Raw genomic sequence first — 23,461 nt, 5'->3', positions numbered from 1 at the left:
GAAATTGATATCGATTTACTTTACTGAATTGTTGTTCGTTTCTATATGTTGAAAAATGAATGATTAAAGACAGAATTCACTTAAAGAATTATATATACTATACTCACATCAGAAATTCTTTCCGATTTGTACGCTACAACAATGTATCTATAGGTACTACAATTCTGCATACAGAGCTATATCAATATTTCTTTTGCATTAGGATGGCTCTGTTTTCTCCTGCAACTCTCAAACGAAGAATGTTTATGCTGTCAGTTCTGACTTAACTTACATAGGAACGAATATACACGTACACACAGGGACGGATTATTTATTAGGCACAATACACACAGTGCCTAAGGCCTACGAAAACCGTAGGTCCATGAATTTTTTCATTAAAAGTTAATCTTAAAGGATCGAAGAATAATAATCACAAAATATGAAATACAATATTTATTGTAAGAACTTTTTTTACGTCTTTAAGTTATACGATATACTTTTGTACATATGCATTAATTTGTGTACTCATATTCACATAAATATACAGCCGATATTTAACTACAGTGTATTAATACAAACCTATAATTTATCTAAATTTTGGTTTAACATATAAGGCTGGTATGGCTTACGAACAAAAGATGCCTAGGCCCTACAATCATCTCGATCCGGCACTCATCTTCAAAGAACTTATTTCATTGTGATCCAAACGAATTAGCTACTCGTCAAATTTACAGTGAACGTTATAACGTTATTAATATAAAAAAACGCTACACAGTCTCATGCCTTTAAAAAGTATCTAACGTTTTAACTCAAATAGGAAAAAGAAAATGTATATATACTTGTAATTTTTCTCCTCTCAGGTGTTAGACATATAGTTTAATGAAAAGACTGTAATTATTATCACCAAGTACATAATCTCAAAATTTTCGTTCGCAATTTTTCATACGTCTGTTCACTAATAACTATTTAAACTAGGAAAAACCTAACGGTGGATTTTCATGCGCGGAATTTGATACATACTGTACATTGTTAAAACATATAAATCTAGATATTACTTTCAACTTGTCATTAGGAAAACTGTCTGATTGTTTATACTACCTGTTAAGCTATAGATTACATCATTACTGTAGGCTTCTAATAATTTCTATATGTCGTTATAAAAGTTTGTTCGTTTTTTTTTTTCTATTGCACGTTTAAATAACATAAGCGTGCTTGTTATACTGGTTCAGTTTGTTTCAATGATTACGTGTGTTGCTGATATTACGGTTTAAATAAATTAAATGTTAGATTATAATCGTTGATCATTTTGAGGGTTTTGATTATTTTATGTTAATTCTTAGACCCAAATAACGGGAAGCTAAAAAAGGGTACAGATGTTAAAGGTTTTTAATCTGGGGTACATATGAAACTGGAGTTTCACAGCAATTTTTTTTTAAAATTTTAATACTTCATTAAACGTCTATCCACATAACCAATCTTAGTAGCATAACCATTCTGCCTGGTTCATGTGAGATTCATTATGTAAACTTAATTGCACGTGTAATTATTTGAACAGTGAGAACCTGCAATCAACTTCGACAAATGTTTGCAAAAAAAAAAAGACACTAATTTCAAGTAACCTTTCCTCATCGATTAATCTCAATAAACAGATTGAAAGATTTAGTTGAAATCGTAGAACATAATATTTTAAAATATTGATTTTACCCAAACGTAAAGCTTTAATTTTATTAAGTATTCACACATTAATGTGTTAATGAGTTTCTCCAGAACATGCAGAACAATTAAACTTTGTAGCCAGTTGAAGTATTGTTTATATAGAAGTTACTTATCCAGCATAATATTCAATACAAACCAAACACTTTAACTTAAACATACTGTGACTGACACATTGTCTGTACCTCTTACAATCAATCTACCCGAGATGGCGCTGCTAACACTTTGATCAGTGAGGTGATCTGTCACGTGACACTTGTAACTCCTGACAGAGTCTGAAGTTTGTGTATTTCGAATATGGAGTTCTCCACTGGGAAAGAAGACATACTTGGAATTGGAATCTGGAAAAAAGTTACTGTTAAATTTCAGAGAACTCGCTTTGATCCTACTTCCTCCCTTTATAAAAATACAGTTTAAGAGTAAAACTTCAAATTTTATAGTGCAAATGCACCCATATTCTTTAAATTCCTCGCTTTCGTCCTGAGATTTTAATGCAATATGCTTCTTAATGAATCAAAAAAGGTTCTTAGACAATTAAAATTAGGATTTAAGTCACTTATCTGATCAATGTAATTTTAAAAGAAAATAAATCAAACATATGCCATTTTTTGGAATTCACATATCTTTACAAATTTCCATTCCGTACATCGTGTGGTTATTAGACATAATTGTGAATAGAAACAGACAGTCAAGTTAAATTAAATATCTTTTGTTCTAGAAGATTTATTTTCATTTAACTTTAACTAAAATGTATATGAAAAGTTGCTGTTGAAACTTTCATATAAGATTTATTTTCTTTTAACTTAGCTAAAATCCATGTAAAACATTACTGTTTAAACGTTATTTTTACTAGAACCAATGTGAAAGGATTTGTGCTTCTGTTAGTTTAGCTTATTTGTTGCCAGATATTTTTCTGCCCACTGTTAAAGTATAGTTTACTAACGGTTGTGTGTGTAATCAGTTATACAGCTCAACACTATTGACAAAAAGTTGAGAATTAATATTTTTAAACTATAAAATACAATTTTATTTGTTTGTCAAAACTACATTAACATATTAAACACTATTTTTAAACTATAAAATACAATTTTTTTTGTTTGTCAAAACTACATTAACATATTAAACAAACATGCTTGAACAATGTTGAAAAGTTAATACCAAGTTAGTACTTAGCGTACCTCTTCAAATATCCCAAGTTAACACTAATTTGTTTGTTTGTCTTGTAATGAAGCACACAACTACACAATGGGCTATCTGTACTCTGCCTGTCCACGCTATTGAAATAACATTTACTTAAAAATGTAAGATAAACAAAACCAATGTCAATATTTGGCTATAGTTTTGAGAACAACGTAAATGAGGTTTTTAGTTAGTTTGTCCTGAATAAGCTAAACAGTTAAAATCAGGCTTTTCTTGTGTGTATTGAACTGAAAGCAGAGTTTACAAGTTTATATAAAATGGTAAAGCTGAAATGTATATTGGTAAATAACACAAACACTTTTTAAGTTGTTATTGTAACACTAATCATAGTATCCACCAAGATTTACTCTTTCGAAATTATTTTACTGTTCTTGAGATATCATTAAAAACATTCTTATATTTCAACATCATTATTATAAAGTGTATGTATACAGTACGGAAAATGTATTGTAATTAAATATCAATAAATTATGTACAATTAAACACGCTGATACCTAGAAATGGTAGGAAGCTTGAAAAATAACCTTCAATCTGTGTAAAGTAAATAGATCAAATATATAGGAAAATACTTTGACTGGTTTGAAGGAAAAGGAAGTGACATTTTACTGCAGGAAAGTGTCTGTAATGTTAATAATAAGAATAATAACCTTATTATAATATAAATTGTCAGACAAGTGATAAGCAACTAATCACAAAAATGAAGACCTTCTCTATGGTAACAGAGCTCATATTCCATATTGCTTGCTTATTGGCTGAAGTAATTCACGATGCACGTTTTATAAAGTTAGGCTGAATAACAACGTATCAGTTAGCAAGGTAGACAAGAACTGTTCAAACAACAAACTGACACATTTCAGCCTATAATTTCTGCGAACATAAAGAAGAAAACATTGCATGACTAAAGCTAAAAGAATTTTTACCAAGGTGCTACATACAAAAGGAGAGAACTACTACATCTCCGTCCTGTCCATCGTTTCTTTTAACATAACTATAGGAAATGTTAGGTCACAAGCTCAGTATTCTCACTTTTAAAGTGGATTCCGAATAAATAGAATTTAAAATATTTATATGAAAAAACAATAATACTTTGTTGTTAAGCACAACGTTATACAATACGTCATTTATGCGCTGCTTACAACAGGTATGAAAATCCAATTTTATCATTAAACGTTCTCAGCTTTACGTTGAACCATTAGGGGATGTAATAATGTGTATACCAAGATGTGTATCCTTTAGGTTATAGTAAGTTAATGTGCTAAGTTACCAAAAAATGCTGTATACAGAGGCAGAACACGTTAGGGTTCCCAAAAGCCTTTAGAGTCAGTGTTGCTTCGTCTGGTCATTCGTTATCTCATGACTTTGTCTTTACCATATTCTTCCAGCGTAATTTCTATTGTAAGACTATGTAAAAAAACAACAAAAAACTCATCCTTGTTTGCTTTCCATAATCTTTCGGGTGTGCAAGAATAACGGTTTCCGAACCCTGTTTTTAACAGTTCGAATGCAAATAAATTCGTAGTTATGGTATGTCTGGCGACTTAGGCGGTATTTCTTTGTATGGAATAATTAAATAAGTAGGATTTTCATTCTCCAGATGCTTGCTGCATGCAACAGTTGAACGGATATGTCGTAGAAACAACTTGAGTAAATTTTACAGACGAAGATCGTTATTGACTATGTTCCATATTGTTGCCTGGAGTTCGTTAACGGTTTAGCCATTAAATTGTGCTCATGGATTCTCACGCTTGCAAAACGCTTCACTTTGCTTATTTGTAGCAAGTCTCTTTCTCGAATGTTCTGCTGTTATAAGTTGATCTACATGCCTTTGTTTCTTAATGTTATTTAATAAAAAAAAGATATCTCCATATTGAACATGTCTTTACGATCTTAGTGTATGAATATTATGCCTCTGAAAAGTTTGTTACATATAAATTCCAAAAGCAATCACTCATACTACTTACCATATTTCAAAATATAGTTTTGATGAACGCCGTTCCACTACAACTTTATGTTGATAGGGGACGTAAAGTGACTCGGTGGTTTTTTATATTTAGAATTGTATGTGCAAAAGATGCAGTCATTAAAGTCCATGTGTCTTTTAAAGTGTTAAATAGTAAAAGTGTTAATAGTAAAACTTGAGCATTTCAAAAATTAATCTAGTTGATAAAAAGATGCACATATTTAAAAAGTTGTAATTCTAAAGAAAGGAAACGTTTTGGCCATGTAGTTAGAAATAAAAATACGACATTTACTATTCAAATAATAATAATATTTCAGGCAACGTTTTGTCATTGCAGCTTTATCATGGCTAATAGAACGAATAGACTTAATTATAAGCTGAATAAAGTTTACTGCATTGTTTTGCTTTTACCAATCCGCTATAAGTTAAATAATTTTAAACATGAGCTTTTACTCAGAAAGTAGGTCATAGTCACTTTAATAAAAACAAAATCCTCGAGCTGTTTATGAACATTGTAATTCGAATATAACCTAAAATTTAAAATAATCAACTTTGCATTACGCTTATTTTTTTTACGGGCGCTACAATGTAATTGATTACGCAAGACCAAAGTCGTTAAAGCACTGAACTATATTTCCATAAACCTTTGTGTTGTGTGAAAATAATTGAAATTTCAAGCGGCAAACATCTGTTGAGATAATGTTTCTAATAGTACATTAACGTGAAAAATCAATCAATATTTTCTAACTTATTACTGTAGTTTATTGCCATGGCGTGAGTATGAACTCGTGTTTGAGGGTTTGTTTCAAAAATGACTGCAGTTGCATGCATAAAACTAATTCAGAAACCTGCTGTTTGCGTGTAAAAATAACATAACCGAATTTCCTTGGTGTAAGAAAAGCATATCTATCAATTTAAATGTAACTGAACAATTTTTCATTAAATTGTTAAGTTATTTAGTCTGCTTAAGAATCCTTTTTCAATGAATAGTAACTGCTTTAAATTTAAATTGTGAAATTGAAGAGTTTTATCGTTATATTGACTGTTTTTCTTTGGTTTTTGAATTTCGCGCTAAGCTAAACGAGGGCTATCAGTGTTAACTGTTCCAAATTTAGCAGTGCAATACTAGAGAGAAAGCAGCTAGCTATCATGACTCACCCGCCAACCTTTTGGCTACTCTTTTATTAACGAATAGTGGGATTAACCGTCACATTATAACGCTCCCACGGCTTAAAGGGCGAGCATGTTTGGTGTGACGGGAATTCGAAACCGCGACCGTCAAATTACGAGTCGAAAGCCTTAACCCACCAGGCCATGCCGGGCCCCGTTGTATTGAAAGAAATACTAAATTTCATAATTAATCTGTAATGCAGAAAAAATGTTGAAAAAACAAGATATTAGTTATCTATAATGCATGTACATTAAGAAACTTGTAAGAGCGAAATAAAAAATAATCGATTTTCAATTGGTATTCAGTGTTATTTTTTAGCTGTTGTTTAGTTCCAAAGTACTTACCACCCTCGGTTATTCACTTATTAATTTTTTGTACCTAAAGTCACTTGACGATTGTAAAGTACAAACCAGTTATGATTAACAAGCTTTGAAAAGTTTAATTTCATCATATTTAATAGGTATTCTGATAAAATGAAGTATATTGTCAATTAGCAAAATCCACACCTATTAATACTAGTTTAGTTTATAAGTTTGTTTGTTACTGAATTTCACGCAAAGCTACACGAGGGCTATCAGTGCTAGCCGTCCCTAATTTAGCAGTGTAAGATTAGAGGGAAAGCAGCTAGTCATCACCACCCACCACCAACTCTTGGGCTACTCTTTTATCAATGAATAGTGGGATTAACCATAATATTACAACGCCCCCACGTTCAAAATGGCGATCATGTTTGGTGTAACAGGGATTCGAACCCACGACGCTCGGAGTAGGAGTCAAGTATCTTAACCACCTGGCCATGCCAGGCGTAGTTGAGAAGGTTCCTGTTACTGATACCCTTTGAATAAATTAACTAGATTGTCAGCTATCAACTAGAAACCATTAATAGTTTCAGCTTAATCGACAGGTTGCATAAATTTCTCATACCGTTTTGAGAAATAAAATAGGTTGTAATTTAGCAATTAGAATCCACTAAGGATCCGGCAGACATAAAACATAACGTTATGAACTGGAGCAATAAAGGAATATATTCTATAGAATTTTAAGGGATGATAAAAGTTTTAACATGAAAAAATGCGTGAGCAAGGATTTAATTTACCGATTATTAAAAAAAGTTCAGTGTTTCATAGCTTTGACCTCGTTTTATTTTATTTTGGAAAACATCAAGTTTAAAATTTGTAGGAAATGTAAAATATTATCTTTTATATTGCATATGTGAAATCGAGAAATTATTTTTATAATAAACTATTTTTTTTACAAAATATACGTACGTTAACAAAAAATATATATAAATACGCGGTTTAGATAATATAATATTTTTTCGTAGTCTGAGTGAGACAACTTTATGGATGTGTTACGTTTAAGATGTCTGAATTAAACTAAAAGTTTAGTTTAATTCATGCCCTCATAAAGCATATTTCTGACGTAAATCATGCAGCTTTGTATTTTTAATGGTATTCATGTATTTTTGTTAGAATGACGTTTTGTTACTAAGTCTCGGTTCATTACTATGCACAATATGCTATAAACCCTATTCCCACCGCGGTAACTGAACCCTTGTTTTTATTCTCAGCAGCCCTTAAGCTTTCCTCTGAGTTACCAAGAAAGAAGGAAGAGTATTACTTTCCATTAATTATGAGTTTCTTTGTAAATCAGTTTTATTTGTGTAATACACGACAACTATTCCAACTAACATTACAACCTTTTGATATTTATTTATAAAATAAAAAGCTCTTTGTAACTGTGGCTTTTTATGTGTCTTGGTAGTGTATGTTTCAGGTTTACTATTTTGTTCAAATATTAATTTTTCAGAATTTTTTAAAAAATATTATTTGCTCTTAAACGCATTATTAACTCTAGCAATCTATCCATATATGGGAATGAATAGTTACATCAATCTTAATTAGAGAATATTGACACATCTTCAGTTCTTATGCGTTCCTCAAAATTTTCCATACCGATACTATAATTTTACTTAATTCGCTTATTCTTTTTGTGGTTGTTCAATAAATCGAAATAATCTACTTGAATAAGTTAACAAGAGTTATATCAACATTGCAGTAGTCTTATCTGAGTTGGGCCTGCTTTGCACGTGTACTGTTTTATGTCGCAGTGAAACAAAAGACCCTTTATGGAAGCTCGTGTTTTTTTTTCTTATTTTAATTAACCTGGCAAGAAAACAACTAAAAAAGTGGATTAAACTTTCGACTGACAATTTTAGCTTTGTAAGTATGGTATAGTGACTGCCGCTAAGAATTATACTCTCAGGTATTTAAATTTATCGTACAATAACCATTCTAATTTAAACAGTGGCTGAATGTAATAGTTTTAATTGTTAAAAGTTTTATTAAATAGAGGGTTTTATAATTATGTAAAAAAAGAACAAAAGAAATATCTCCATATACGTAATGAATGAACTATATCGTTGAATAACATGAAAGCCATTGCGGTTTTTCAAGTAAAAATTAAGAAACTAATTTAAATCTTAAAATTTATTACAGAGAATAAATCTTTGTTTCTCATAATCACTTTATATTTTTATTAAATTTTAATTTACCTCCACATGAGAAATGGTAGTGTATTATTTCAAAATAAATCAGCTCATTTATAAAGAACTTTCAAATTATTCATTATATTAGAAAAACAATAACCAGGATTTTAAGCATGAGGAGTACTTTTGTTTAGAAAAATTCTGTGTTGGAAGTATTGGAAGTAATTCTTTCTATTTGACTCCGAGCTAAGTTATGGTAAGGGTGTTTACTATTTAATGTATAACCTGTTTAAAATTTTGTTTACAGGAGTTTACAGGTTAACTATATGGTTTGAGATTAAAGTAAAGCTGCTCATAAGAATGACCTAATTTAGTGATTTTTAAGAAATTGTTATGCATTTTGCTTTTGTTTGCTTCTAAGTGCTTCAACAGCAAGCAGGCCCAGCATGGCCAGGTAGTTAAGGAATTCGACTCGTAGTCCGAGGGTCGTGGGTTCGAATTCCCGTCACACCAAACATGCTTGCCCTTTCAGCGGTGAGGGCGTTATAATGTTACGCTCAAACCCACTATTCGTTCGTAAAAGAGTAGCTTAAGAGTTGGGGGTGGGTGGTGATGACTAGTTGCCTTCCCTCTAGTCTTACACTGCTAATTACGGAGAGCTAGCCCAAACAGCCCTCGTGTTGCTTTGCACGAAATTCAAAACAAACCAAACCACTTGTTGTTTGAGGCCAATATGAATTTGTGCTGTTATATACTGTTTCACGTTCTTCAAAACATCACAATGAAAAGAAAAACCAAGCAAAATGTTGAGATTGTCTAAATATAATGGAGGCGCATTTTGGTCCTGTAAAAGAGTTCTCTATGTCCGGACTGATGAACTCAGATGTAATCCATGCGATACAGATAGGGTGTATTGTAGGTACTATGGCGTTGCTAATTGGCCTCCCTTTGGTCAGTAGTTCAAAATTAAAGATAGCTGCAGATAGCCATAGTAAATTTGTCGTAAATACAGAATACAAATAAATATTATATTTTATCGTTTCTACTAGTACAATGTATAGTGTGATTTCTATATATCTTTACTTTTGTTTTATTTAAATAACTTATTATTATCGTCAAGCACACAACACTGATAGTCTAAACGTACTTACCGTAAGAATGCAACGAAAGAATCATATGACCATCGTCACGTGTCCAAGATGTTATAGTGGTGTAATCCTTAAGGTAATTTGGAACGTGGCAACTGAGGACTCCAGTATTTCCACGGATAACATCTCCATTATGGACCTGAACTTTGAAATCTTGATAGATGACTTGAAAAAACAAAATAAAAATATGCTTATTTTAAAAATTATGTTCTAAAGAGAAAGCAAGTCAGCAGTTTTGTAAAATATTTCATAGGAGGATGAAATATTACAAGCAGTTCAAATAGAAAAGGGTAAAAATGAATAAAAATTATGAAACAAACTTGTGTTCGAATTTTTTATAAAACTGGCATTTCACTTAATAAAAATGAACTAAAAAATTTAAAATGTATGGTGATTCATAAACAACTAAAGAACGGTAACATTCAAAACCTGATGTTCATTAAATAATGTTTATAACAGTTAGAGCTCATAATTCTCGATTTTCCAATGGATATTTATCAATTAGTTTGACAGAAACAATATCTGTCTCTTCATAGCATGATAAAGACAGTCGAAATCCAAGTATAAGTTATAGCAAGCTGTAGATCTGTTACTTTAAGGAAAAAAAAATAAAGATTAATGTAGCAAAAAATGACACCTCGGCTGCAAAAAAAAAAGTTTGAACTTCACAATGTTTTATTTCTGATCCTTAAAAGTGACAAACAACAACAATGACCATACTATTTGTAATGACCGCTTGTTTTTTGTTTTAGAATTTCGCACAAAGCTACTCGAGGGCTATCTGCGCTAGCCATTCCTAATTTACCAGTATAAGACTAGAGGGAAGGCAGCTAGTCATCACCACCTACCGCCAACTCTTGGATTACTCTTTTACCAACGAATAGTAGAATTGGCCGTCACATATAACGCCCGCACGGCTCAAAAGGCGAGCATGTTTGGTGCAGTAATGACCGTCAAATGAATAAATAGTTTTTCATGTATGACATGTACGCTGGCACGACATAGCCAGGTGAGTTAAAGCGTGCGATTCGTAATTTGAGGGTCGCGGGTTTGCATCCCCCGTCGCACCAAACATGTTTGCCTTTTTAGCCGCGCGGGCGTTAGAATGCGAGGATCAATCCTACTATTCGTTGGTAAAAGTAGCCCAATAGTTGGCGGTAGGTGGTGATGACTAGCTGCCTTCCCTCTAATCTTAGACTGGTAAATTAGGGACAGCTAGCGCAGATAGCCCTCGAGTAGCTTTGCGCGAAATTAAAAAAAAAACGACAATAAAAGACATATACGCTACACCCAAAAAAGTAAAGTACAGCGGTAGTGTGAAACATTTTAGCTGAAAGAAAACGAAACTATTGCTATTATAATTTCAATCAATCATTATAGTTAATTAGGCCCGGCATGGCCAAGCGCGTTAAGGCGTGCGACTCGTAATCCGAGGGTCGCGTGTTCGCGCCCGCGTCGCGCCAAACATGCTCGCCCTCCCAGCCGTGGGGGCGTTATAATGTGACGGTCAATTCCACTATTCGTTGGTAAAAGAGTAACCGAAGACTTGGTGGTGGATGGTGATGACTAGCTGCCTTCCCTCTAACCTTACACTGCTAAATTAGGGACGGCTCGGCGCAGTGGGCTAACAACCTACTCACTTAAAAACCTGTTGAAGAATCCGCAAGTGATTGCGGCCCTATGTTTCTTGATGGAATCGAGTGATGAAGGATGATGATGATTATAGTTAATTTGTTATTAATCTGGAATATAGCAACTCTTTATGTGATATAAAGTGCAAATATTTAGTCATTCAATTTGCGAGTAATTCACTTCAAGGGAAAATATTATCGCCATGAACAGCATCCATGTTTAATCCTTAAAATAAAAATCTTATAATAACTTGAGGTATTCTTGACCATTCTTCTGACAATAAAGTTCTATACAGAATAAGCATACGAAAAATATTCATATGGACCACACCTTAGGAATAAGTTTCTCTCGAAGAATGTGACTTGAAAAATAAAACAAATACTTGCAGCGTGTGAAAATAGCATTTGAGTTAAAGAATGCACTCAGAAAATGATGGTATTTTGGAATAATTTGCTTATGTTATTAATAATTTTAATTCTGTATTAAAAACGAAACTCTCACTCCAGATGGTTACATTTACTTCTCCACTAAAGAATATGACAAATGCAAACATTTTTGTGGAATACATTAATAAAAATATTATTACTTCTAACGAATATGTTTGAAGACAACACTTGAAAAACCACTTATTGGTTTCATGAATACTCAAGAAAGGGGTTCCTTAAAATAAGTGTTACGAAAATATCATGTTAAAAACTAGCAACATCTATAAATACCAAGTGGTTCCATACGTTTTACTTGAAAAATGGTATAATGTGCTTAAAAGCTTTTGTTAATTAAAATTTATACTTTTTGAAACAATACTTTAAAAGAAAGCAAAACGTTGATTTCTCACAAACTGAGATTAAGGACGTAATTATTATGCAAAAACGTATTTGATCAAATAATAAATTTTTTTTCGTTAGAGAGCTCTTAAAAATCATAGCGTTTACTTCATTTTACTCAGAAAAAATTGTTTTAAAGATAGAAACTAATAAGTATCAGGCTTTTAAACTATTAATACGATTCATAATAAAAAATCAATTAGCTTGAAAGGTATTTGTAATTAAACCTGAAAAGAAGACAAGATTACATGTTTGTTTTTTCTGAAAATCCACAAAATCCTCTCATGATCACTTTATTACAGCAAAAGACACAATTTTGAGGTCGGTATAAACTATTTTACTTGATAGTTCGATTTTATTGATTGACTATAGTAGTACATTACTTTTTCGTTAATCATACTTGTGCTATCAGTGCACACAAACAAAATTAGAGCTTTCCATATAATCATTTACCAGATCAGATTTTTCCAAACTAAAAAAGCAAAAGTAGCATTTTTGACAAAAATACTCTTATATCATAAAAACGCTTCTATACTTTTATCACAAAGATATATATTTTATCATACTGATATATGCTATAAAACACAATTATTGCCAATTCTGGAGGTACAGCTTGATGAGATTATGCACATAATCATTTAATAGCTCGTCAGACAGGAATATTTTGTTTAGAAAGCGCTAACTTTATTCACTCTATGTAATAAACTAACCGTTTAAAGTAACCAAGAAATGAAATACGAAATTCCATAAATAAAGCACACTTTTATGTTTAAAAAAATAATTTTATATCTTTAGAATAAAAAATGCAATTAATGAAAGATAGTAGACATATAAAAATGTGATATAAAATAGAGTGTTCTTCTCCTAATGATCACAGAAAACAAATCTCTAAAGGAAACATCATTAATTTTCAAGTGGACAGCATGTAGTACTAATATTTGTTTTCGTATTCAGAAACGAACTGACACAACGTAAGTCGTAATTTGCATATTTATGTTATCACATGTCTTTTGTCATACTTAAAAATATCTTCAAGACGAAAGTGAAACAAAAGTGCTTAAAATTCATTATATAATAAAGAAGGGAAGCTCAGTTACAGTGGACATACTTGATCAGCATCTAACTAGAGAAAAATATAAATTAACATTAGTAAAGAGCATATTTCCAAAATTGCCTTTCACGAACTGTGGGTCCGAGTTTGGGAAACACTGAGTTAGAGAATATTGTTTTAATTGACTTAAAAGGTTTTCTTTTACCTGTGGTATAAAGCAAAAGAACACCAGGCGAAATAAGTGAATAGGTTAACACTGATAAGGATATGCGGACACGTAGGAAAAAAACACGTGTTTACTTCTCTTCCTGAGGTAAAATAATTACTTATCTTTTTTTGACGAGTACATAATAAAAGGCTTATATACGTAATAAAATGAAACAAATGCAATTTCTAACATGATACGCCTCTAACTGAAGAATAAAATTCTAATAAATTGTTTAATCATTTTTAAAACTGAATACAGAAAAGAATCACTTCAAACCAAGTCTTATGTGAACATTGTGTAAAAAAAACAATTTTTGTGGAGGACATGTTTCATTGCACAGCAGTAAAAGATAAAAATTAAAACAGCTTTACAATGCATTTCAAGGTTTCTATAAATATTTACACATTATATTTTTATTGTAGCAAAAGGCTATACAATAATCAGAAAAAGTTGACACTAAATTGACTTTGTGGTTCTCACTTGTGTAATCTACTTTACTGCAAATTCTATTAGGTGATCGTTTTGTTGAATCAGAACTATGAGTTTCATTTCATAAGAAGAGTGTGTGTTTTTTTCTTATAGCAAAGCTACATCGGAATATCTGCTGTGTCTACGGAGAGGAATAAAACCCCTGATTTTAACGTTGTAAGTGCATAGACATACCGCTTTCCTCGCCAGAGGACAGTTGATAAAAACCAGAGCTACTTTAATTTACCTTACGTAAGAAAATGCATACTTTAGTTTCTCTCGAGTATCATGAGAGGGATATAAACATATATTGTAGTAGTTTTATCTATCACTACCTTACTATGGTGTAATGTCGTACTTAACCTGATTAATTGTTGTTAATGGATAGGGACCTTTTGTATTTTTTTACAAGTACAATTTAAACATTTCAACGAACCAATGACGGTAGAAAACCTATTGTTTTAACTCATTCAATTATCTCCTACTCATGGTCTCAAAAACATTTAACTGAAGTAAAATTTGAGCTGTTAGTGGGCAGTTCAAGCATATTGAAAATGCATGTTACTTTGAAATTAAGTGTGTTTTATATGCAGTCAATATAACATTTTCATTCGATATAACCAATCACGATAGAATTTCTCAAATAGTATATTAGTCAATAAAATTCGGAGGTTTCTGCTGTTATGTTACTAATTATATATTTTCCACATTACCAAATTAATGCTTTATCAGGCCTACATTTAAGTAACACTAATGACGTATCATTCAGTTTTGACAAAGGAATACAGACGTGCCGTATGCTAAGTAAAACGAGGCATAACCAGCGAAGCCTCACACTAGGACAAGGTAATGGTGAAATAAATTTATGCTTTTAAAGAAAACAAACCTTCTGTTAAATATATTAATATAACTAAGTGCAAATGACATTAACAGCATTATTATTCTAAATGCCGTGCACCTAATACTTCTTTCCAGAAAAAATGATACTTACAGATACGATTCAAGCTAAGTTCTTCCTTCAAATTCCACTAGAAGTGCATCTTGAAGCAACCCAGACTATAGAAGTTCTAAAAATTTAAGACTGAACCTCATGTCACCAGAAAAACTTCATACAAGATGTGTTATACCCCAAATCGAACCAAGTTTACTATTGTACAATTTGAAGCAAACACCTACTTATCTATCATGTGTAGCGTATTCAGCTTAAGAGGGGCTCAACGCTGCAAAATTCACCTAGACAGAAAGTAGTTTGTAACCAACTTGTGTCGAATGCTTGACTCAAAGATCAAAGAATAAACCAATTGAAAGAAAAAAAGTTGAGATCAATCTTTTGCAAAACATACGTAAAGCAGCAAAAACACAAAAAAGAACTAGCTTTGATAAGTCTCAAACTAATTAATACTGATTACTTTAATTTGACGGGTTTGACCAAATTTTGGTTTGACGAATTGTATTCCAGAAGTTCGTTTCGAGGATTTCTGATATAATCTGTGAAAACTTTGTATTGCGTAATCTAATGGTTCAGTAATCCTGTACTGAAAATGTTTTTGCTAGTTTTGTAAGAAAACAATTTTCCCCCTTTATCTAGTATTAGATTATATACACATACAAAAGGTGCAATATGCACATTCTACAAACGAAGTTAGAATATACACAATAAGAAAGTATTTGTTAAACCATTCATCATTTAACCATTGATTATTACTTTGAATTAGTTCTTGTCCAATACCTTTGTAAAAGTTAAAAATATAATGCCGATGTAGCAAATAATTATTACAAATTCCGAACTGATATTAAAAACGTTGAAATTTGAATACAACCACATGATATATCTGTTTTGAGATGGGGATAAAGGAGCACATTGGATCTTCATCACATGCTCTATGAGAAAACCAAACTACCAATCGTTTTACAAAAGTAATAAATATATTACAGAGGTTGCAATCGTTGAAGACATTTTGGGCATTATAAGTAACAAGTGAGTACATAGAAGAGTACAAGTTACTGATATTTTATAGAGAATGATCTAAGAATTACCACTGTTATTTACAACAGCTTCTATGCAAAAGACATTACACTTTCTGCTGTAGAAGAAAAGAAGGTCGAACTAGTGGAACAATCCAATTCATTCAAACAAATTGTAAAATCTGACGGTTGAGCGCGAAATCGGTCGATGTAGATAAAAACGGAAGCAAGTAACGAGGCTTTGAACATTTCCATAGTTGCGTGGATAGTGCCTGTGGTGACTGGCATTTTTTATATAAAATATGAACTAAATGGTGTTATACCTACAAGAAAATATATTTGAAGATGTATTATTTACATAAGGGTCAGTATCAGAGGGATTTCTGTTCTTTCCAAATATTCCCTTCCCCCTATGTTTTAAGTAGGGGTGCTCCTTCTGTACACAGTATGGTAGTAGGAATGTTTCACTTACTCTCGCCTGGTAATATCTGTGTTTTCATATCCACACATCAGTAATGTGATTCTTGAGTCATAAGCAACACAAATTCCATACCCTAATGCGTTGAGAATGCTGCTGCAAACATTAATGACACATCGGATAATTTTGTTAAGAAGATTTCAATGCCATTTTATGGTCATTTTTTTCAACGTATTTTGGATAAAAAATACAATGTAAGTTAAATACACTTTAAAGGCAAGGGTCCAGTTGTGATGAACTGTTGAAAATCATAAATCCTGATTCTAACAGCGTGAAAATGTTTTAATATATTATTACTGCATTTAGAAAACTTCCAGAATAATGTAACGTACAAAATTTTGCATCAACACGACTTACTTCCATCATAATAATCAATATTGTCAACAATAACAACATATAGTACAGCCATTGGCCCATCACTAACGTAAGTACTCAGTAACCTTTACATGGAACATTTTGAAGTCAATTTTGTCAAAATAGTCGGAATGAGACCCACTATTTCATTGGGGTCTGTATTGACAATACAGACATAATATGGTTCCAAACACTATACATAGAGATTATTACAGAATCCATAAAACAGTTAAAAAGACAATCAAGCTATACAATTAACTGTAGAAACAGGGAAATAGAACAAACTTCGATTGCTAAGTGAGACGATTACTTGTACCACAATAGTTTAAATATATCCACGGATACTGATAAATATCTCGACAACGTTATCAAACCAGCCCAATAACGTAAATGCAGCCGTCATAGACTGCTTAATTTCGAAAATAATTGTTTGTAAAACAGAAGATTCAACGTATAAGTAAGAAAAACACATCATTGTAATAATCTCTTTAACAGTGTGTACTCCCAACACTTCATAAAGAAGAGAATGATGAAGACAAACCCTAAGAAGGAGCAGGTTTAAAATTATAGAAACCCAACCGTATTCTCTTTTGTTACATGCCTCCTTGAAGTTCCAAAATACGTAAATGGCACATAAACACTATAATATTCAACAGTTACAACACAATATGGTTAAAATTAATTCCTCTAAATCACCTAATTGCCCAGTGGAAAGCTGAAACATCATTTATAACATCCATTGAAAATGCGAACTTCAAGACAATGGAGAAACTAAACTCCAAACAAATGCGAATAATGGACATACAAGTCTCTGTAATACTCATAAAGCTGCAATAGTAAGCCATTCCAGAGAAGAGGACAGTACAATAAAAATGAAACAATACAAATATAATGGAATAGGAAGCACGCACAAGGAAAAGAAAATCAATTTCGTATATCTAACTCACTGAAAACACACTGTTAGCACAGAAGTAAGGAAAACCGGGTTGATAGTTTTTAACTAGTTATTTGATTCGAGACCAAACGGGGAAGACTTACGACAAAAAATATAGCATAATAGGTTTTCTGTTACGGATATCCATGATCGAGTTCGTAATATTATTACGACTAACACATTATTTCTCATAATTTATTTAAAGCCGAGAGAGATCAGATTAGCCATAGTTTCTACGTTTCGTAGGATATAAGCTAGTTAGCAATTAGCAGCAAAATTAACAATATAATAAAAACTTGTAACCAATTAGTAAAAAGAGAATTAATAATTCACGATGACGATAAACGCATTTGAACTAAAAATGTATCTAAAGACGACTGGTATGAGTATTGAAACTTTAATTAAAATAATCTACAAAACAACGTTGAGACCTTCTTAGGCCATCTTCAGGTTAACAAAAAGAGTTTGCAACTGACCATTCTCGTAAAAATGTTGGCCAGAACTGGTAACATGGGATTACCCATACTTAAGTCATTTATTTGTGGCCTGGCATGGCCTAGCGCGTAAGGCGTGCGACTCGTAATCCGAGGGTCGCGGGTTCGCGCCCGCGTCGCGCTAAACATGCTCGCCCTCCCAGCCGTGGGGGTGTATAATGTGACGGTCAATCCCACTATTCGTTGGTAAAGAGTAGCCCACGAGTTGGCGGTGGGTGGTGATGACTAGCTGCCTTCCCTCTAGTCTTACACTGCTAAATTAGGGACGGCTAGCACAGATAGCCCTCGAGTAGCTTTGTGCGAAATTCCCAAACAAACAAACAAACATTTATTTGTATGTAGTTGTGATCATTGAACATAAAATTAGTTTGGGCGGTGGTGGATTCTATTAGAGTTGTAAATTGGTTTCTGAGGATGAGTGTTAATAGGTTTGGGTCTTTGATACAAAGTTCTAAAGTTGTCTAAGAGGCATATCCTTTGCCAAACTGAAAATGATATAAGAAAGTAGAAATTTTTTATGTTCTGTACTTTGTTTTAATTGAACTTTTAATACCCATACCCGTCATATTTAGATAGAAAATAGGTAATTAGTTATATGGACTACTAAACGTCACAACTTCTTAACATTCGGTTAGAAAATAACTGTAGCATCATTTCACAGTGTTTCAAAAAAAATACAATTATTAGATTATCTTTTCAGAAAATTATTCACTTTTGTAATGAAATAAAATGAATGAAATGTAACCCCAATTCAGCGAGAAACGTATAAAACTTTAAAAATCTATTTAATGTAGTGCTTTGTAACGAATACTTCAGGTTAGTAAAGTCATTATTTATGATCATAGTAATTGTTCCGTGACGCCCACTAATTAGTGTGATAGTAATTAACATAGTACACCAACATTAACGTGTTTTTTATTATTTAGGATTCAGTCTCACATTCAAAATCTCGCATTAGCATAACTATAATTGAGTAAGGCGTAAACTCTCTCTTTGTATTGATAATTACATTACACATATAGCTTCTTATAATTGATCATTATCTCAGTAAATCTTTGCTTCAAAATAAATATAATGTTTATCCTAATACTTCTTCTCTGCTTTAATTACCGTCTTCATTCTTATCTTTTCACCTTTTCTTAATTACCTCCTGTTCGGGCTAATCATAGTAAGAGCGGTATATGCTAAACATCCTTTCCGTACTGACAACTCTGGAAGAAATAATTAATTACTTAAGTAAAGACCATACGAAGACCTGTGCACGAGTATAATTGCAAGCTTGTCGATAACTAAAGTTAAAGATTTAGTTAAATTAAGCAAATAGTAGTTAAGTAGGAAAATATTAACTAAAATCTTAAGTCTAAAACTTCAAGGGTTCACAAATGATGGTAAGGAAAAAACGTTGAATAAGGATATAAAAACGGATGGATGTTAGGTATTATTAAAGCCACAAGATTAAACAAAACCGTCAGTCTGTGCACTTTCACAGGCTTAAGGTTCTTACCATTAGGTAGACTTTTATATTGCATTTATTAAGAATTATTGAGATAACAGTTTTTTTAAATAATATATGTAAAAACAGCTGGCTAAAAACCAGCCGTTTTTACAATATTTTTCTCTACAAGTGGGTTTTCTCGTCATCACTGATTAGTTTTTTTAAATAAGCCCTAAGTAATATTTTAATATTTCTTTAGGATTGTGTTTTTTACAGAACGACATGAATCAATAAAACATAAAAATATAATAAGTATTCAGTTACCAGCTAATGATAAAAAAATCCTCCGATACTGAATATGAAGCAAGCGTTATCTTAATCAAACACTTTCAAGGTGAGTACTTTTAAAAGAAGAAATTTAATCAATTCTACACACAACAAAGAAGTCAATCAGCAAGCTTGTGAATTATTGTCAAGGTGGAATAATCTTTAGTTTAACTAATTGCTTATGTTTGAAATTATTACTAAATACGTAAAGGTTTTTGTTAATTATCAAAGACGCAACGAATAGTCCATTAAATTCGCTTTTGTGAACATTACAAAAATGTTCAAATCATTTTACATCTTTCGTCTTCAATATGAAATAAGAGCTTTATTAAGGTGGTTGAATTACTGTACGGCAGTTTTGTATTAAAGGTACAGAAGTAAATCGCGGGTGAACAAACAGTTATAGCAAAGTAATTTCTTCAACTACAATATAATATAAAACACAGATAAAGTAAAATTAATGAAATTGATTACTAAGATCAGGTAAAGGTAAACATAACTTAGTCCCGAGAAATTACATTAAAGACTCTATATTAATAAGGCTGTGGAAACTATGAAATTAAAGTAATTTACTCTTTCTATCACGTCCTCCCAGTGGTAATTCTTTGAACTTACAACGCTAAATTCAGATAGTCTGATGTGGCTTTGCTATAAAAACAAACACACACACTCTTTCTATCAAAATAACAGTGTAGGCGCTTACTAACATTTTTACTCAAACTAAAAGCTGACAGCTTGAAATAGAAGTAGTGCACCTGTATTAAATTAACTTTTATATTAATTTAGCTTATAACAGTAAAACAAAAGATTAAAATTGGTTAACATAACGATCACGGGTTAGTCCTATGGTAGGTTACTGGTTACCAATATTGATGACCTACATTCGGTTCGATACATTTTCCTCTCTTTAAGTGACTCTTAGCTACTTAGGGTGGATAATGAAGGTAGCAGGGTGTTGCTGAGTGGCTGGTGCTATTTGGTCATGAGATCAAAATTATGTTCAGAGGTGGATAGCCTTAGGCCCTTAAACATAAACACAAAAGTTATCTAAAACTAACACAGATGATCAAATTTATTATACCAGTATGAATTTTTGACGTTTATGATTACAATGAATACATATAATTTTTAAACACATAATATATTTAGCATTTTAACTAAAAGCAATTTTGAGAAACAACAAGAAACAAACATAACATGCTTCGAATAAAAACAATTGATAAAGAAAAGAATAAATTTAGAAATGCTTATATTATGATATTGTTTCAAATAATTGCTTGGTCTAAAATGATTAGCTTGGTCTCAGTTTCCTGTACGAGTCACAGGTCATTTTTATCCGAGTTTTTAGTGTGAAGACCAGTATCTTAACAGAATATTATATAACACGACCACAACAAAATGACATTATTATTTAAAGGCCTTCCCATAATAGATTTTCATTTACACGGAAAGTTAATATTTTATAATGAACACCTTAGTTCTGAATGACGAGAAACTCCTTTGAAATAAAACTTATCTCAAAACGGCTGGTATGTGTATTAACACTTTCACCAATAAAGCAGAGAACAGCATTTCGACCTTCTTAGGTCATTTTCAGGAGAACATTTTAGCAATTATTTATTTTGTGATTTAAATGTTTAATGTCCAGTCAACATTAGTCTTAAAACATAAGTCAATATAAGTCTAAAAAAGTCTTACTTTTTTATTGTTAAACACAAAGTTTCATCTGTGATCTGCCCATCACGGGTATCAAAATAAAACTTATCGCTTTGCTACTAGTTGTTTTTAACGCAAACCTTACAATAGGTTATACGTGTTTTATTCACCATGGGTAATCGAACCCAAATTTTAGTGTCTAAAGTCCTTAAACTTACTATTAACAGCAGGGAGTCCTCGATGGAGCTGCGGTAAGATTACAGACTTATAACTCTAAATTTCCCGCGATATATACAACAGAAAGTTCCTTGCTTCTTTGTTTTAAGCACACAAACAGAAAGGCTTTTTATGTTCATTTAAGCTTGGATTATTAAACTAAATTTCAAAAAAAGCCAAAAATTTGTAAAGTATGTTATTATGTAACTATAGATCGGCTTTCAGATTTTTCAAGTATGATAAGAAGTCTTAAATTATTGTTTGTAAACATATTCGAAGCTCATATAATATTCAAATTTAAAATACTTATAAGAAAGTAAAAAGAACTGAAATTGTTTTAAATAGAATTAAGCTATAATCCTTAAAATATAATTAAACGAAAATATAAATGATCTAAATTTTTAAACAAATGCAAAACGTGTGTCTTATATCTTAGAATATATCATCAGAAAGTGTATAAACTGAGTGCAAAAATTGATATTTTTACCTTATACACAAACCTGATTAATAAAATTTATGTAAAAAGTAAGCAAATGGATTCTAAAAGTACGTTTCAATAACTGTAAAGTAGTTCAGTTTTATAAACTCTGTTTTGTCAACCAGTTTTACACCACTATAAAAGTAAAAATCAAATGTTTGCTCTTTACAATTTTACTACTTGGAGTCCGGCATGGCCAAGTGTGGTAAGGCATTCGACTCGTAATCCGACGGTCTCGCGTTCGAATCCCGGTTGCACCAAACATACTCGCCCTTTCAGCTGTGGGGGCGTTATAATGTGAGGGTTTATCCCACTATTCGTTGGTAAAATAGTAGCCCAAGAGTTGGCGGTGGGTGGTGATGACTAGCTGCCTTCCCTCTAGTGTTACACTGCTAAATTAGGGGCTAGCGCAGATAGACCTCGAGTAGCTTTGCGCGAAATTCCAAAACAAACTTACAATTTTACTCACACTTTTGGTTCAACGACGTACCGTAACCTTTCCAGTTTAAGTACCGATATATATATACTCTGTACTTACACATGGTCACACGAAGTGAAATTTACCGAACAATTCAACTCAAGCCTGCTGCCTCACACTAAAAGTGGAAAACATTATTTTGTGATATATACACTGTAAAATAATTTAGTCAAATACTATCCTAAGTGAGTCAGTGGTAAGTCTGAGAGCTAATAATGTTAGAAATTGTGGTTTGATAACCGCAGCAGGCACAGTACAAATAGCCATTGTATAGCTTTGTGGTAAGTTAAAAAAGAAACATATAATTTTGGGATTAACAAAGTAAAAGTGTGTTTACTTTGAAATCGATCAAACTGTGAATGTCATTAGTATTTTAATAGTTTATCAGCTAACATGCTTTCGTTTTAGTTGCAAATTTTAATATGTGTTCATTATATTGAAAACATGAAGGCTTGTTACATTCTGATAAGATTTCTGATAGAAACACGAAGAATGCACAAATATCTACAAATACATTTTGTTACATTATTCTTTTAATATCCATAAGTGGAAATGTGGGTAAGAATGTTTATAATAATAAAAAGTATGTTACTTTACTTGGGAAAAATTCAATCGTAAGAACTAGAAAGTAGACTTTTAACCGATTTCAAATCGATCAGTGGAAAGTTTAGAGTATGGAACCTATTATGCTAGTCGATTTACGAGCTTTGTTCAATGTTCATTGTGATAAATGGAACGGAAATAAATGCATTAGAAAAGAGGACGATATGTCAGCTATATCCAGTTTCTATGGTCCGCGATCAA

The 23,461-nt window shown here is 31.9% G+C and overlaps 1 protein-coding gene across 1 annotated transcript in view; it reads right to left on the bottom strand.

Annotated features, from left to right (window-relative positions):
• LOC143251645 (cell adhesion molecule Dscam1-like) overlaps positions 1 to 23,461 on the bottom strand; it is a 111,958-nt gene that overhangs the window by 82,890 nt on the left and 5,607 nt on the right. Inside the window, exons 2-3 of the mRNA XM_076502908.1 lie at positions 9,663 to 9,824; positions 1,878 to 2,033 (exon numbers count right to left, since the gene is read on the bottom strand). Of these exons, the coding sequence (XP_076359023.1) occupies positions 1,878 to 2,033; positions 9,663 to 9,824 (318 nt within the window). The remainder of the gene's footprint in view (positions 1 to 1,877; positions 2,034 to 9,662; positions 9,825 to 23,461) is intronic.

Source organism: Tachypleus tridentatus, chromosome 6 (genome assembly GCF_004210375.1).
Source record: "Tachypleus tridentatus isolate NWPU-2018 chromosome 6, ASM421037v1, whole genome shotgun sequence".
In the NCBI taxonomy this organism is placed as follows: Eukaryota; Metazoa; Arthropoda; class Merostomata; order Xiphosura; family Limulidae; genus Tachypleus; species Tachypleus tridentatus.
Note: the sequence above shows the minus strand (reverse complement) of the source record. Positions and strands in the feature narration are given on the sequence as shown.